The sequence below is a fragment of the Camelus ferus genome, chromosome 23 (genome assembly GCF_009834535.1).
Source record: "Camelus ferus isolate YT-003-E chromosome 23, BCGSAC_Cfer_1.0, whole genome shotgun sequence".
Taxonomy (NCBI): Eukaryota; Metazoa; Chordata; class Mammalia; order Artiodactyla; family Camelidae; genus Camelus; species Camelus ferus.
The window spans coordinates 24044163-24062738 of NC_045718.1; the positions used below are offsets into that span (position 1 = coordinate 24044163).

Genomic DNA, 18576 nt, shown 5'->3' on the forward strand with positions numbered 1-18576 from the left:
GAGATGCCTTTTTGATGTTTGGTTCCTCTGACCATTAATAGTCATTATTTTCCAATTCTGACATTTCTAGAGGATGTTAAACGTCTAAATGAAAAACTTAAAGAAAGCAATGCAACAAAGGGTGAGCTTCAGTTAAAACTGGATGAACTTCAAGCTTCTGATGTTTCTGTTAAGGTGAGAAACAATTTCTAATGCACAAAGTACAATTTTTGCTTCAACTCACCTAAATTAAATTTTAAATATAGGCAAGTTATCTATAAAGCAATTAAAAGCTGCATTTTTTTAACATCAAGGAATTAAGTATTAAGACAATTTTAATTGAACTATTTTGCTTATGTAGTATTTGTTTCATATAATTCTTATCTCATTCTGTTTTCTGTTAAGAATCTATGCAAATACTTATTTCTGATGTAAAATAAAATTCTCCTTATAACCCTTAGCTACACACAAAATCTTTTGAATAGCAATATATATCCTTAACTATATGCTACATTTATTTCTTGGATTTCTTTAGTATCGAGAAAAACGCTTGGAACAAGAAAAGGAATTGTTACATAATCAGAATACATGGCTGAATACTGAGTTGAAAACCAAAACTGATGAACTTCTGGCTCTTGGCAGAGAAAAAGGAAATGAAATTCTGGAGCTTAAATGCAATCTTGAAAACAAAAAAGAGGAGGTAAGTTAGTAAAATTGTGTCTTCCTGTTGGTTGCAACTTATATTTGTGTGCCAACTTACAAAAATTCAGTCAGTGGAGTACCAGATTAAGTGTATTTTAAGATTAGGGGTCACATATGGAGGACCTTAACTCAAAACATTTGGCCAAGGAAATTAACCAATTGTGTTTAAATAAAGAACTTAAGAAACTTTTTGGCGAATTTTTATACTATATAATATCTTATGGTGTATCTTTTGTAAGATGCATGTTTAAGAAGTGATGGTAAGTTTTTGTGAGCTAAATCCAAACCCATTATTCTATGAGCTGTTAGTTTTTGTTTTCTTAAACATTCATATTTTATGTAAAATGCTTTTTTGGGTGTGGAGGATTATTTAGCTTTTATTTGGCAGCTAAACTTTATATCAGATTAATTTCAGTTAATTTCAGTTAATTTAACATTCTCTCACCCACCCAACTCTACTTTTTTGTTTCTAGGTTTCTAGAATGGAAGAACAGATGAATGGCTTAAAAACATCAAATGAGAATCTTCAAAAGCATGTAGAAGATTTGTTGACCAAACTGAAAGAGGTGTAGTTCACCAGTTTAAAATGTCTCTTTTACAAAAATATTATAACACTTACAAAACTTAATTTGTAAAATGATTTTATGTTTTAAACTGCCCCTCGTACCATAAAATGGCCAGGACATTTTTATATGATGTAGCTAGGCTCAAATCGCTAGAATCAGAAATGGTAATTATATGCTTACATCCAAAGTACTGTCTAAAAAATGAGTATGGTTAATTTTAATGACATTTAAGTGTTCTATTTCAAGATAAAAATATCATTAATATTTTATCCTTAAGGTAATTCATTTCTATTGTGACAACTGATTTTAATTTTAGTGTTTTAATCTTTATCTCTGTACAAAACTGCATTTTTTATCGTGGCATTTGGTAAGCATTCTAAATTCTTAAAATGAGACTGTTGTAATTGTTCTTTTGGGTTTTTTTGTTTTTTGCAGGCCAAGGAACAGCAGGCCAGTATGGAAGAGAAATTCCACAATGAATTAAATGCTCACATAAAACTCTCTAACCTATACAAGGTAAATACTCAACCATACATTTTACTGTCCTGATGTTGTATTATTGGATGTTGGGTAACTTTTTTAGGATTAAATTTTAGAGTGCTGCTGATGACTCAGAGGCAAAGAGCAATGAACTGACCCGAGCAGTGGATGAATTACACAAACTTCTGAAGGAAGCTGGAGAAGGTAAGACTTTTTAATTATGGGAGGATTATTTTCTTTTTAGATAGAAGGTACTTCTTTCTTTAACCTTGTGTAGATTTTTTAATTTAGAGATCAGATTAACTTTATAAGGGACAAAATTTGATATAGAAGAAAGATCCTTAGATCAAGAATTTTAAAATTATAGTTTCAGCAAATAGTATATTTGAAACTATAGATAGCTAATGTTTTTCTTTTTCTTTCATTTAATAACTTTATGTATATTCTGATTTCTAATAGGAAGTTTTTCTTCCATTTTTGAAACATTTACTATGATAAATACATAGGAGTTTATAGTTTGGGTACTCTGAATGAATAAGCCTTACTTTTTAAGTTATAAACAGTGTATTTTGAAGTCTTTGGTATTCTTACATTCTTGCTTTTTTAATGTAAGTTATTTATATGTGATCTTTTCTAGTCATTTCCTGTGTTCTAGACTAAAGGTCAGATTAAAACCAAAGAGATACTTGGAGCCCCTTTTTTTACAGTTTGAGTTCTCTATTTTTTCCATATATAAGAGGCATCAAAAGGAGAAATAGATTCACCAGGCCAGGACACTTAGGAATTATAAGTAGAGCGCAAGCTTCCAGTGGGTAGTAACTATCAACCACAGCCTGTCTAGAATTTAATATTGTCTGCTGAAGGGGAAAACAATGACTATTCTGTTACATTTTATAAGCGCAAAGATTTTAATTATGCATTTGGATATTCTGTCTTTAAAAATGTTTTTAGCCAACAAAGCAATACAAGATCATCTTCTAAAGGTAGAGGAATCTAAAGATCAAATGGAAAAGGAACTGGTTGAGAAAATAGGGAAATTGGAGAAGGAATTAGAGAATGCAAATGACCTGCTTTCTGCCACCAAACGTAAAGGTATGGATCAATAGATGCATGTTAATGACTTGAAATACTAGAACTTCCCTACGTATTTCTCACTTACCTTCACTAATAGTATTTCTCCCTCATGTTGGGATGTAAGAAATTCATTAAGTTGCAGCATTCGAATTTCTTAATTCGGTGTTACTCTATCTGTATCTTTGTACAGATACAGTACAAATCTTATAGTACTTATATCAGATATAAGTACCATTTTATCACATGTAATTGTGTCAATTTTTAGAGTAGTTTTAACTAAAATTACTGCATGATTTTTAGAATCAAGTTGTTACATGAACATTTGGTATCATATGTTAAGCTCTTCATGGGAATTTTATGCTTAATGTACAGTGGGTGTTACTTTTTACTTGTAAAAAATATTAGTGGCTTTAATTTGAAATTTTACAGAAATATACTAGATTTCTATGTGTTGGCACAGGGGCCATATTGTCTGAGGAAGAGCTTGCAGCCATGTCTCCTACTGCAGCAGCTGTGGCTAAGATAGTGAAACCTGGCATGAAGTTAACTGAGGTAAGAATGGTTTTAAATCCTGTTATTTTCCCTCAGCAGAAGTGTTCAGATCTTTCTGAAACTTAATCTCCAGAAAAATTATTCTTAAAATTATCTGATGATCAGTGGATCATTCTATGAAAGGCTTTCTTCGTTCCTAGTTCTGTGTAACAGTTAGTAAACATTTCCATCTTGTGTAATTGTTAATGAGTGTTCATAATGAAGCTAAATAGACTATATATTTCTGTTACGCTTGATTTAAAATGACCCTTTTCTTTCAGCTGTACAATGCTTATGTGGAAACTCAGGATCAGTTGCTCTTGGAGAAACTAGAAAACAAAAGAATCAATAAGTATCTAGATGAAATAGTGAAAGAAGTTGAAGCCAAAGCACCAATTTTGAAACGCCAGCGCTGAGGAGTATGAACGTGCACAGAAAGCTGTGGCAAGTTTATCTGTTAAGCTTGAACAAGCTATGAAGGTTGGTTCCATTTCTAAATCTTAACTGTAGAAAAAATACATAAGAGAAATGATTTACTAGATAGTTCTTTCTTAGAATTGAAATATTTGAGTCAAAAAGACTAACTGCTTTTTCAGTAAGAGGGTAGTTAAACATTTTAAAACTTGTCATCTTGTTATTACATTATTAATATCTATGATTGCAAAATACTTTACCTTTATTTAGCTAAAATTATGAAAGCCTTTTACATTCTTTAAGACATTTGGAATACTTTCTAATAGGGTTCTCTAGTGGATGATAAATAGCCTGAATCTCCTTGGGCTACTCTTCAAATTAAAATAACAGTCTCTCCTTGTAACAGAACTCTTCTAAATTTAGCATAGTCATTCTTTCTCAGGCAGTTCTGATACTCTGTCTAGAAATGATAATATTGTTTGACTGTTGAAAAGAATTCCTTTTTTAGATAACATTTCATGGTTTGCCAAGTTTTTATATACTATATTTTATTACTTTTCCTTTGCATATTAGAAATACCAAGGAAGTTGTAAGTATTCTTTACCTCTTCAGATTCCTTTTTAATAATGATTTTTAAAGAGTATTTATATGTTGATAATGTTTTTAGGATACAATTACTAATATTACTGAGAAATCTTCAAGATCTATTAAACAAGTTTTTATTGAGGAAATTGAGTTACATCAATTTATATCTGTTCTAAACTAATTTCTTTTGCTTTCTTTTTTTCCCTTTTTTTAGAGAGTAGTATAAATAAATTTTATACTTAATTCAAACAAACTTTTGTTTCTGTTGCTATTATAAATTAGATGTCAGTTTACATCAGGATGTAATACATCTAATGGTTTCTCCTGAATCATGTGAAGTCTAGCAGTCTTGCCTTGACAGAAAATTGGGTTTTAGACACACTCCTACCCCTCTGGTGTGGTTTGAAAAGAGAGCCCTTGGGTCCAATTAGATCTTGAGTTTCTCACTGTTAAAGAGTGAACATTTTACCTGGAACTTATTGTCTGAAGGGGATAGTTAAGGTAGAGGGGCTTAAGAATCAAATAATGGTAGCTGTTCGTTGTGGGAAAAACCTATTTGTTAATTCTTCATTAATATACAGGTACAGTGATAAAAACTCTTCACATACTTTTTTCATAACTGCCAAAGAATTTAATGATAATTTCTGTACCTTTTTTAATAGCTGAATCTTGTGTCCATAACATGGATTATGTCCAGTCTACAGTCTGTGAGACTAATTTATTACATTCTCAGAGTTTTATAACCAAATTACTTCCTTGGAATCTTAATTGATCCCAGTTTGAACTCAGTAGATTTGTGTCATTGCCATCATTCGTGAATACTTACCTGCTTCATTTTGTCACGTACTTGTTCCCATGAAATTGGTTTATGCATATATCCTGAGGGCATTATGCTCAGAAGTACTTGAAACACCAGGATAAATATGAGCCATCTTTCACTCAAATAGTATTTAAAACATTGTTATGTCAAAACAATACATCAAGAAGCAAAATTTGTATGAATTGGAGATAAAACATAAATTTCAAACATATTTTGTGTTTATATCAAGATCCTTAAACTGTGCCCTAAACCCCTAATGTTATTGTGATGCAAAACTTTGTAAAGCTCTGCAGTATGCTGTAATTTCTTTTCTTTTTAACAGCCTTGTGACATTGGCTGCTGCTTCTTTAGAATTAACACCTGATGCATTTTTTATAAAACCAAGTCTTTCATACATTATACCTGACATTTTTTACTTTGGACATTTATTTCTAGATAATCAGTGTAATAATGATCATCATTGTAATACAGTCCTTTGTTTTCGTCTTAGTAACAAAGCATTTTGAGAATTTTTGCTGACATCATTTGATAATACACTGAGTTTGGTGGGGCTGTAGTAATTCACCGTTAATTTGAAGAGAAGTGGCAGATTCCCCATTGTTGTCATACAATGATGAGCATTATAATGATAAGCAATACTTGAGATATTAAGAAATATATGTGTATGTATTTTTAAAGAATTTCTCTTTAAAGGCTACTATATTATGTAGAATATTTTTCATTTTTTACTATGGCATTTAAGCACTGTATTTTTGTTACTTGTATCATTGCTATTTGTATAGCTCTTAGAAGGAAATACAGAATTTTCACTTGAATTTACATTTTAAAGGAGATACAGCGATTGCAGGAGGACACAGATAAAGCCAACAAACATTCCTCTGTGCTTGAAAGAGACAATCAAAGAATGGAAATACAAATAAAAGATCTTTCACAACAGGTTAGAATTTTTTGTGTTTTTTTTCCTTAATTTTATTTTTCCCCAAACTGACTGCCTAAATAATGTTTGAATCTGTTTGCAGGTATCTAAGATAGAACTAGCACATAGGAAATTCTCATTGACTAAGAAAACTACTGTAGCAGAATTGCAGCCTAGTCATTGTTTTTTCATAGATCCTCCCTTTTTTCTTTTAAGTGTTTGATAAATTTTCGATTTGTAGGTACTGATTATAATAAATGAAATAATTCAAAGGTAAATAAAAATTTTCTCCCTCCTGCCCAAGTCCCAGAGTGTAACCAGTGTTAACAGACTGGTGTGTATTCTTTCACGTCTTAACTGTGCAGACACACATGTGCATTTATAAGCATATGTAAGCATTCTTTAGTTCTACTGAATTAAAATTATGCATTTTACATATGCATTACTCTACCACTTTTTTTAAACTTTTTTTTATTGAGTTATAGTCATTTTACAATGTTGTGTCAAATTCCAGTGTAGAGCACAATTTTTCAGTTATACATGAACATACATATATTCATTGTCACTTTTTTTTTTTGCTGTGAGCTACAAGATCTTGTATATATTTCCCTGTGCTATACAGTGTAATCTTGTTTATCTATTCTACATATGCCTGTCTGTATCTACAAATTTTGAACTCCCAGTCTATCCCTTCCCATCCCCTTCCCCCTTGGCAACCACAAGTTTGTGTTCCATGTCTATGAGTATGTTTCTGTTTTGTGTTTATGTTCTTTTTTTAGATTCCACATATGAGCGATCTCATATGGTATTTTTCTTTCTTTTTCTGGCTTACTTCACTTAGAATAACATTCTCCAAGAACATGCATGTTACTGCAAATGGTGTTATGTTGTCAGTTTTAATGGCTGAATAGTATTCCATTGTATAAATATACCACAGCTTCTTTATCCAGTCATCTGTTGATGGCCATTTAGTCTGTTTCCATGTCTTGGCTATTGTAAATAGTGCTGCTGTGAACATTGGGGTGCAGGTGTCTTTGAAGTAGGGTTCCTTCTGGATATATGCCCAGGAGCTGGATTACTGGGTCGTATGGTAAGCCTATTCCTAGTCTTGTAAGGAATCTCCATACTGTTTTCCACAGTGGCTGCACCAAACTGCATTCCCACCAGCAGTGTAGGACTCTACCACTTTTTTTTGTTTTGTTTTGTCTTTACCTGTACATGTCTGAAAATGTAGATCTGTTTGGTTATCTGTTTTATCTTAATTTTTGTGGTTGGGTTTATTCATATACACACAAACATAGATAAATACTTCTCATGAATGGAATTAACATCTGTGTTCCATGCTCTCCTTCTGCCCCACCATAAAATACATAAGCATGCAAGTGCAGCCATACACACACATACAATGTATATATATTTCTGTGTTTTATTTTGTCATTCTTTTAGAAAAATGGAGGAATGCTTCTGGAATTGTAATTTGGCTGCTTTTTAAAAAATAACAGTCTTTATTCCATACTTTTATAGAAATGAAAATTTATTTCCATTAAAGTTTTCTTTTTTTTAGGTTTTAATATTTAAAATGATAAGCTTGATATTTTTCAAGATGTTAATACTAAGTTAGTGGTGTTCATAAAGTAACGTTATCACTTAAAAATTTTCGTTTTCTCCTAAACATTTACAGAATCAAAGCCAACTGCTATTTGATAACATATTAAAACTCCTTTTTTAGATCAGAGTGCTTCTGATGGAACTTGAAGAGGCAAGGGGTAACCATGTAATCCGTGATGAGGAAGTAAGCTCTGCTGATATAAGTAGTTCATCTGAAGTAATATCACAGCATCTAGTATCTTACAGAAACATTGAAGAGCTTCAGCAGCAAAATCAACGACTCTTAGTGGCCCTTAGGGAACTTGGGGAAACCAAAGAAAGAGAAGAACAAGAAACAACTTCATCCAAGTAAGTAACTGACTACTGTTTGTTCAACAGACATTTATTGGAAACTTACTATGTGCCCCTAACAGTGCTGGGATACTGGGAATATAGTGATTTAGGAGGGGAAAAATGAACAGCAATACCAAAAAAAAAAATTTCTACTCTCAAGGACCTCAGTTTATGGATGAGATTGATAATAAAATAGATAAATAGATAATTTCAGTTCAGTGTAATTGGTGTTGCAGTAGATAAAAGCCTATCTGGGAGCATAGAATCCTATCTGGGAGATCCAGCCTAGATTTTAGGGAACAGGCTTTGTAGATAAAATATTTAGGAATTACTCAAGCAGAGTAAAGAATCTTTTTGAAAAAATGTTTTTGGTGCTAGAGGAGGAGGAATGGCTCTAAAAGCATGAAGACTGGAGTTTGGACTCAGTGGAATTGGTTTAATTTTTGCAAACAAATTTTTCAGATGACATTAGTGAGTACCTGAGTCCTGTATGGTGGGGATTTTAAAAGTGGTTCTTAAAATATCAGAGAAGAAAGAAAGGATAGGAAAGATGAAAATTCTGTGCTTAGTAATAGACAATAAAAAGCTCAGTCAATTTGTGGTAGAAGTTATAACTGCCGTTCAGTCTTACTCCTGTGTAATAATAGACTGATTTCTTTTCCTGCAGAATCACTGAGCTTCAGGTCAAACTTGAGAACGCCCTCACTGAATTGGAACAACTCCGTGAATCGCGACAGCATCAAATGCAGCTTGTTGATTCCATAGTTCGTCAGCGTGATATGTACCGTATTTTGTTGTCACAGACAACTGGAATTGACATTCCTTTACAAGGTAGGTTTTTATATGTTATCTTAAAAGTTTCCAAGTATTTTTGGGAAATATTTCTGAAATATATATTCGGGAATGGGTTTTACAACATAAGTATTATCTACTCTAATGATGATAACTTCAAATTTGACTTCCATATATGAGTGATCATAACATGTCATCAGTTCTAAAACACACCATTATTTTAGGTAAGAAAAATGCTAATCATTGTTGCAAAGTGTGCATCTGAGAGTCAGTGAATTACAGTGTTTATTTTGGTTATGTCTTGTTTTAACATTTAATCTGCAAATATTGTCTCTACCTAATCGAAAGTCATAAATTATCTTAATACGTTGTTTAGTAGATTATTTGTTTCAGTAATCTCTATAATCTTATGATTTCATTGAAATAAGTCTAGCTTGTTGACTTTTGGTAATGATGTTTTTGCAAAATAATGTTATATCATTCTTTTTACATTTCTGAAGCTTCAAGCTTAGATGACATTTCTCTCGTGTCAGCTCCAAAACGTTCAAGCACATCACAGACTGTTTCCACTCCTGCCCCTCTAATTGAATCAGCAGAAGCTATAGAAGCCAAGGCTGCCCTCAAACAGGTAAAGACTTCACCTTTATACCTTTATTTTGAGTTGGATTTTTTGAGAACATGGACTGTCATCTTCTAGTAATTTCTCCAATGTTTAGTTGCAGGAAGTTTTTGAGAACTACAAAAAAGAAAAGGCAGATAATGAAAAAATGCAAAATGAGCAGCTTGAGAAACTTCAAGAGCAAGTCACAGATTTGCGATCACAAAACACCAAAATTTCTACCCAGCTAGATTTTGCTTCTAAACGGTACATTTTCTTTTGTTCAGAAATTAAGTCTAACCAGTATACTTCATTATTCAGTTGAATCAAATTCAAGGGTTAATTTATGGTAGTGTTACTTTTTCATGGATCATGATCCATGACGAAAAGTTGCAGGAGTTCGGTTTTTGATTGTGGTTAATGATTCTCCTGGAGGATGCTAAGGGGTCCCAGGTAGTCATTTAGTAAGTTGAAGTTCATGTAAGGAATGTTGCTAGTTTCCCTCCTGAGATTGAAGTAGCTACTGATGGATAAGAGGATTATAAGCAAATTTCATTCAGCCTTTTCTGTTCCAAGTAGAAGAGAAGCAAGCACTAGATAGTTAATTTTGGGGAAATTTACTTTCTTGGTCCCTCACAAAGGAATAATAGTAAATTGTTCCATAGTTATTATAGATTTGTTAAATACTTGTTACTTTATCAAGTTAGGGAAAAACTTACTCGTGTAAAACATGATCAAATTGAGTTTTAAGAAGTATATGGAGATGTGTTATCTCTGTGCATTCCAACAGTTTGACACCCCAGTAAAAACCTTTTTTTCACTACATTGATCGCTCTGGCCAGCCATTTTCTAAGTTTTCAAGCACATAAGAAAATAAGATGAAGAATTATGTAGGAAAAAAGAATTGGCAAAAATCCATCACTACACATGCATGAATATCTTAAATTACATACTGCATTGTGGTGGATGTCTAGTGTATTAACATTGTATTGGCATTATTTTGAATATGATTTAAATTGTTACAAATGAATAAGATTAAAAAGTTAATTCAGCATGAATTTCTGTGCTTATTTAGAATTTGAATTTAATTGCTAAATGTGGAGTTCAGAAAAAAGGAAGAGTTTTACATTATTACACAAGCCACTTTTTTCATATTACTAATCATGTAAAATTAAGCTCTTGTGAAACTCAGAAACTAAGCTAGATACAGTAATTCAGTTGCTCATAGAGTTGTTTTTCTTTCCTCTAAGTTATGAAATGCTGCAAGATAATGTTGAAGGATATCGTCGAGAAATAACATCCCTACAAGAAAGAAATCAGAAACTCACCGCAACAACTCAGAAGCAGGAACAGATCATCAATACGATGACACAGGATTTGAGAGGAGCTAATGAAAAGCTAGCTGTCGCAGAAGTGAGATCAGTTTCCCTCATCTGACTTGTGTTATAAATTGCATTTGGCATTTGTTTTTCAGTTATTACTTTGGTTTTACTGGTTGGTACGACGTGGATATTTGAGGTTTGTGGATTACAAGTCCTTATTACATCGTTTCCAAATATCCACTTGTGCATCAGATCATTTGGGAGATTGTTTCTGTAAAACTGAAAGGGGAAAAAAATTTGTTTTCCTGGACTAAGATTTCCTTACAGGTTTTGCATTTCACAGTAAATTTGTATGTCACTGTTTCTCTAGTTTCAACAAAGGCTAATGAATACTTTGCCCATTCTTGCTCATCTCTAATTAAAGCAGTATAAAAATTTTATTAGCATTGAATTATATTTCCGAATTTCAACGTGAAGATAAATGTCAATCAGAAATTGACAGTACTCTCAACTAATTCTGAATTATTTGAAGATAAATTTTCAGTGTTTTACTTTCTTTAACGTTATCTCACAGCTTTTTGATTGTTACGTATGAGGTAGATGCAGTTGTCTCCTATTTTACCTGTTGAGAAACAGACACAGAAGCTAAGTAATTTGCCTGTTTAGGGGGCTGTCATGAGAGAGGGGTTGGTTGGGACTTAAAATCTAGCTTCTCTAATTCTGTTGGCTATATTCCTTCATTTCTTTCTTGTCCCCATTCCTTTGTGGGGAATAGACAGCATAGCGCTTTTTCAAATTAGTGGAATAAATTTTGTGATTGATGGTTTTTGACTCATCATATAAATATGAGTACTTTGAGGATTTTGATTTTCGAAGCACCCTCCCATATCCCCTAGGTGTACTCTTTATTGGGGGGAGAGTTTAAATAGATCAATTTGCACCTTAAACAGATACTTGAAAATCAAGCTTAGATTCTAAAACTTGCAATTTAATAGTATACAGGTATGACTGTAGTACAATTTCATAATTCCATTTTTTATATTCTGACATTTTAGATTTTTTTGTTGCTTGTTTTAAAATCTGATTTGTTAGAACAAGGAAATCATAAGTGATAATTGCAAGAGTTTTTCCTTTGATCTTTTGGTATGCCCAATAATATTTGCCTCATATTTCAGTATGTGAAACTAAGAGTTATATTTCCTTATATAGTAAAGAGATAGTCTCCAATTAGCATAAAGAAATAAGTAATGATGAAAAATCATTTTAATTTTATAATTGTATCATTACATTTGATATATTGTTTTTCAACATTTTTTCTTTGACTTGTATTTGCATCAAGGTAAGAGCAGAAAATTTGAAAAAAGAAAAGGAAATGCTTAAATTGTCAGAAGTTCGTCTTTCTCAGCAAAGAGAATCTTTGTTGGCTGAACAAAGAGGGCAAAACTTGCTGCTAACTAATCTGCAAACAATTCAGGTAACCAAATAAAAAAGCACATAGGAAAATTTAAGTTAAATTTAAATAACTTTAACACTGTTTCTCTTCGTTTTTTAATGAGAAAATGTATCATTTTTGTTATGTATTATGATAATCATGGAATTTTGAGGGTTTTTTTAAGACAGGTCAGTATTCTAAATGAAACATTGAAAGAGAACTGATTGGAGCCACATGGTTGGCAGTTTTGATCCTCAGGTCTATATTTACAGAGTCATATACAGTTTAATTGTTTATATGATTAAATCTTTGGTTTATATTTTTTCCTTTAAAACTTATATCTGAATGGATATGGTAATACAATTTTTATTTTCCCTTTTAAATAGATGTTTTAATATGGAGGATGTCTAAATACCTTCTTGGTAAATGTTTTAGATCTTAACCTCTTTATGTAGAAATGGGTTGTAATTCTATAATTTGCTATTGCTTTTGACTTTTTTTGTGTGTTGCTTTTTTGACTTTTTTTCTTTAGCATAACCAAAATCTTTTCTTTACCTTAGGGAATATTAGAGCGATCTGAAACAGAAACTAAACAAAGACTTAGTAGCCAGATAGAAAAACTGGAACATGAGATATCCCATCTAAAGAAGAAGTTGGAGAATGAGGTGGAACAAAGGCATACACTGACTAGGAATCTAGATGTGAGTCCATTGGTATTATGAATTTCTATAGATTGTTTATGTTTAAAAATTAAGCTGGTATGTAGATAGACTATAATCTCATGTTGAAGCATGGTTTTGAGGAGATCTCTTAGAAACTCTTTTTTCTTGCCTCTTTGTATGCCTAGTAATTTTTGATTGGGTGTCATAACATTGTGACTTTTATCCTATTGGGTGCTAGATACATTTGTATTTCTATAGATCTTGAGCTTTGTCCTGGGGTGCAGTAGAGTTAACTGAGAATAGTTTGGTTCTGTTGAGTGTGCTGTTTGTGATTTACTGGGCAGGCCCAAAGCAGTGCTCAGTCTAGCACTAATTCTTCCCAGTAACTGAGACAAGGTCTTCCTGGGTGCTGGTCCCAGTGTCCAGTGAATTAAGAGTTTTTTCTGTCAGGCTGCTGGAAACAGGCATTATTCTTGACTCTCTGAGCACCAGATACTCTTTGCTTCAGCTAGTTCTATAAAAAGATAACTTGAACCTCTAAGTTACCTAAGAACTTGAAAGATGGTGTTTACAGGGTTAATATATTTTTTCTAATAGGTTCAACTTTTAGATACAAAGAGACAGCTGGATACTGAGACAAATCTTCATTTTAACACAAAAGAACTATTAAAAAATGCTCAAAAGGAAATTGCTACATTGAAACAGCATCTCAGTAATGTGGAAGTCCAACTTGCGTCTCAGTCCTCACAGAGAACTGGCAAGGGTAAGTAAGTAAAGTGACAAAAACACTTCTGTAGGTTTGTAACGTAACCTGTAAATAAATAGTCTATTCTTTGTGGATAACAGCAAAAGATTTTTTAAAAAGCCGACAAACAAAAAAAATCCTTTTCTCTTCCCATGTTAAACTCAGTTTGCCACTTAGTAGATTTGCAGACTTGGAAGATTCAGAATAGTTTTGCATATAGCAGCTAACCAAGATATGCTTAGTTTTGCAATTGTTGAAACCATTTTGTTGATACTTTAAGAATATTTCTTTTGAAGAAGGTTAATATTTGAATTTTTAACTCTCTTTTGAGATGAGGTTACTTGTTAAATCTGTAATGATAAGGCTTACAGAAATGATTGACTTGTTTGGTCTCTTTTAGAGCAGTATTCCTAATCTTTGCTCATTGATAGCTGCATGTAAAAGATTTGTTTTATTAGGTTTTGCTTCTCTTTGTGAGTACACTATTTCGAATGCAACTGTTGTGTCCAGATAGTCTTTCTACATGGTTTTATTTCTTAATAGAACAGAAATTTAAAACATAAGTACATAAGCATATTATGCATATATGTGTTATGATATATATAGTACATACAAATTATCCAGTACTCCTTTCTTATTGATGTCTTATAAGAAAACATTCTTTTTAATCTGCAGTTTCTTCCATTTCCATGGATTTTAGAATGAGAAGTGGGCTAAATGATTTATGATTTGGTGTTTTGTAATAAATAATATTTACATAAGAAATTAAGAATGGTAGTTTCTTCAAGTAGTTATCTCAGTTTAGTGGAAATATTTTGTATTTTCTTTTTTAAATACCTGGTGGTTTTTTGTTTGGTTTGTTTTGTTTAATGGAGGTACTTGGGATAGAACGCAGGACCTTGTGCATGCTAAGCATGCACTCTATCACTGAGCTATTTCCCTTCCCCTCGAATACCTGTTTTTATTTTGGTATTAAGCATGGATTGATACTTTCTAGATAGTTAAATACGTTACATTTCAGCCTATTATAATCTTAGGTTCACAAACTCTTTGATAACAGTCATCTCTAATATTTAAAATGTTAATTTTAAGAAAGCTGTTAAATCTTTTAGGTCAGCCTCACAACAAAGAAGATGTGGATGACCTTCTGAGTCAGTTAAGGCAGGCAGAAGAGCAGGTGAATGATTTGAAGGAAAGACTCAAAACAAGTACTAGCAATGTGGAACAGTACCGAGCAATGGTTACTAGTTTAGAAGAGTCTCTCAACAAGGAAAAACAGGTATACAATTTTGAATGCAGTTATTAACTTCTTTTTTAATTAGGATGTTGCTATGTATAAGGCACTGTGTAAAAGTATGAGTTGATAAGCCAGATAAAACAAACAAGAAAAGCACACAAAATTTGTGAAACATAGAAGGTGTAATTACTTTAGGAGAAGTACAGGTGAAATATTGATGTGAGTGGAAGGTAAGTGAGATTGTCTTTTTGAGTTTGCATGACTTCACAGGAGAGATGGCATTTATGCACAGCCTTGAAAGAAAGCATTGTTTGGTTAGTTAAAAGATAGAAAGTTATCCTATGCAGTAGGAACCCTCAGCCAAGATAAGAAGGCCAGTGTGTTACATTTGTGAAGTGAAATAGTGAAGAATTTAATTATAAATGTAGTCGAGAACCAAATGTGAAAGATTTTGAAGTCGTACTAAATTAAATGCTGTAAAATTATTAAGAGCCTTTGATTTGTTTTTCCAACATGTCATAACCAGAATTTGCTTTAATTAGAAAGATTAATTAGAATTGTGGTAAATTGGAGGGCACAAAGTTCATTCAGAGGCTGTAGCAATAGTCTAAGGCTACTAAAAGATAACTTTTGTGGCTGGCATCATGGAAATCAAAATATGTGGGAGAAAAATCCCCTTTCAGTGGTAGAACAGACAGATTTGGCAAGTGGATATGAAGATTGAAGGAGAAGTAAAAATTGGAAATTTCATTTCAGTTTCGAAAGAGAATAATGGCCAGGTAGAGAGGTTAATTATGCTTATAGTTTTAAATGATGTTTTAGAACCCTTTAATCAGCATTTCGTGGATTTTTTTAAAAATACAAGGCAGACATTAATTTTTGTGTTTTTTAAATTTAACTTAGATTTGGGGGAGGTAATTGTATAATTTTAAATGTGTATATTCTTTGTATCCTACTCTTTGGTGAAGGTGACAGAAGAAGTACGTAAGAATATTGAAGTTAGGTTAAAAGAATCAGCCGAGTTTCAGACACAGCTGGAAAAGAAGTTGATGGAAGTAGAGAAGGAAAAACAGGAACTTCAAGATGACAAGAGAAAAGCCATAGAGAGCATGGAACAACAGGTAAAGCAGATTATCAATCAATACCAATCTTTTTTTCTGTTGTAAGGATTTAAATTCTGTTAACTAGCTTATTAGTTATCATTCAGTTTGTCTCAACAGCTCTTGATTAAATACATACCCAACAATTTTAGTTTTATGTTTTACTCTGCTCTGTGCATCTGTACATATTTCCTTTTGAATACTTGAGACTACTTTATGGTAGTAGGTATCAGTGCTGCTTTTTAGAATCTTCTGAAAACTGACTTTTGCACATATTAATATGGAGTGAATGTAGACGTGCAGAATTTGTACAGTAGATTATGTCAGGTTATAACTTTTGAATTTAGTAAGAAGTCTTTGGGCTAATTGAATTTTTAAAACTCTGTTTTCAGTATTTTTAAAATTTGCGATTAACTCTCGTTTTTTAATCTTGTTCTGTTTTAGTTATCTGAGTTGAAGAAAACACTCAATAGTGTTCAGAATGAAGTACAAGAAGCTCTTCAGAGAGCAGGCACAGCTTTGAGTAACGAACAGCAAGCCAGGCGGGACTGTCAGGAGCAAGTGAGTGCCGCTCTCAAAGCCAGTTATTGGAAAGTGAGCTCTGATCTTAGGGACCGGTTCTTGTAGGACACCTTCCTCAGCAAAACAAGGACCTTTTGGAAACATTTTTAATGCATTACTGAGCTTATACTGATTTCTATACAACACTGTTTGTAAAGCTTTAAAAATACAAAACCACATTACTTAAGTATATATACACACATATATGTGATAAAGCTTTTGGTGATTTGTTATGAACAAGAAATGATAAAACAGTTGAGGAAAATGGGGATTATTGAAATGGTACAATGGGAAAGGAGTACATGTAGGGATATTGGTGGTGTTCTCATTTTTATGTTTAGTGGTGTATTAATAGCCATTCATTCGGTTGCTCTTCTTTATTGCTTACGTATACATAACAGGTATACGTATCAGGATTACTTTATACTACAGGGGAAGGGCTTCAAACTGAAGGTAAATGAGGTGAAAATGAACCATCTTTGGCTTATTGCCAAACAGTGTAACATTAGAAATCAAAATTGAGGAATGTATCTGTAATTCAGTATTCATACATATTATTTTCATTTCTCTTTGTTGACTTTGTGTGTGTATATGCGTATATTTTATGTAGCTGAGTTGTGTTTAGCCTTTATTTCATAAGGCCTGTTCCAGATTGCTACATCATCCTCTTAAGTTTCATTTTGAACAGTTCTTTAACGTTTTATTAAATATAGCACATCTTTTCATTATTCTCGTATTTTGGTACATTTAGATTATCTTCATTTTTATCACTTTAAATAATACAATGTGCATTTTTTTTTCTTTTCAAAAAAGTCCCGGCTAGCTTCATGGGATTTTAATCCTTTGTGTCAATGGGGGAACAATTTCTTCTAGGCCAAAATAGCTGTGGAAGCTCAGAATAAGTATGAGAGAGAACTGATGCTACATGCTGCTGATGTTGAAGCTCTACAAGCTGCCAAGGAACAGGTTTCCAAAATGGCATCAGTTCGTCAGCATTTGGAAGAAACAGCGCAGAAAGCGGAATCACAGTTGTTGGAGTGTAAAGCATCTTGGGAGGAAAGAGAGAGGATGTTAAAGGTATTATTGTACATCATAATAGAATGTTTTGGAGAATTTAAAGGTTCTGGTTTTTTGTTTTTGTTTTTGTTTTTTTAATGTACATTGAAAAATCTGCTCTTATGATGAACTCTTGGCTTACAGGATGAAGTTTCCAAAAGTGTGTCTCGCTGTGAAGATCTTGAGAAACAAAACAGATTACTTCATGATCAGATTGAAAAATTAAGTGACAAAGTTGTTGCTTCTATGAAGGAAGGTGTACAAGGTCCATTGAATGTATCTCTCAGTGAAGAAGGAAAATCTCAAGAACAAATTTTAGAAATTCTCAGGTAAATCCAGTATATTCTTAATGCTTTATTTCTGTGGTATAGCAGCAGTTATTAAGTTAAACTATAAATGTGTAAGTTAGACAAATGTGAGTTATATGCTATTTAGATTTAAAGCTCATTTCCATCTCTTCTGAGCCAACAAACCAACCCCCCAATCAGTGGTCACTTTAATGTTTTAGACATATGCCCATTTAAATGACTTCAAGTTAAATCTAATAGTAAGGACTTGAGTATGTTCTTTAAAAAACTAAATGCCTTTTAAATTATTTTGAAGACAAGCTGCTGTCTATAATAAAATATATCTCCCATTATTATTTATTAATGAAAACACTATATAAAAATAGTTATTAAAGTGAATTTTTGTCATCAAAAATGATTCAAGTTTGAAATATTATGTTGTTAGCATTTTTTTTTATTCACATAAAACCTCGTATGTTGTAGATTTATACGACGAGAAAAAGAAATTGCTGAAACTAGGTTTGAGGTGGCTCAGGTTGAGAGTCTCCGTTATCGACAAAGAGTTGAACTTTTAGAAAGAGAACTGCAGGAACTGCAGGACAGTCTAAATGCTGAAAGGGAGAAAGTTCAGGTATGTATCCCAAGCTTTAAGACAGAACTTGTTAAATCGAGACAAGAGCTTGCTTCAATTTCTAATAACATAAAATACAGTTTGAAATAGACATTCTTTTAAACTTGTAAGTTCATTAATCATTAATAAACACTGACACAGTATA

The 18576-nt window shown here is 32.4% G+C and overlaps 1 protein-coding gene across 1 annotated transcript in view; it reads left to right on the top strand.

The window, feature by feature from the left end:
- The window catches only part of TPR (translocated promoter region, nuclear basket protein), a 52547-nt gene that overhangs the window by 6176 nt on the left and 27795 nt on the right, over window positions 1-18576 (top strand). The window contains 24 exon segments of the mRNA XM_006185540.2: window positions 71-174; window positions 515-679; window positions 1155-1247; window positions 1683-1763; window positions 1844-1931; window positions 2679-2819; window positions 3262-3353; window positions 3614-3745; window positions 3747-3812; window positions 5981-6088; window positions 7797-8023; window positions 8676-8839; window positions 9301-9428; window positions 9517-9665; window positions 10649-10811; window positions 12060-12194; window positions 12713-12853; window positions 13412-13577; window positions 14672-14838; window positions 15765-15917; window positions 16341-16457; window positions 17331-17534; window positions 17658-17842; window positions 18284-18431. Of these exon segments, the coding sequence (XP_006185602.2) occupies window positions 71-174; window positions 515-679; window positions 1155-1247; window positions 1683-1763; window positions 1844-1931; window positions 2679-2819; window positions 3262-3353; window positions 3614-3745; window positions 3747-3812; window positions 5981-6088; window positions 7797-8023; window positions 8676-8839; window positions 9301-9428; window positions 9517-9665; window positions 10649-10811; window positions 12060-12194; window positions 12713-12853; window positions 13412-13577; window positions 14672-14838; window positions 15765-15917; window positions 16341-16457; window positions 17331-17534; window positions 17658-17842; window positions 18284-18431 (3317 nt within the window).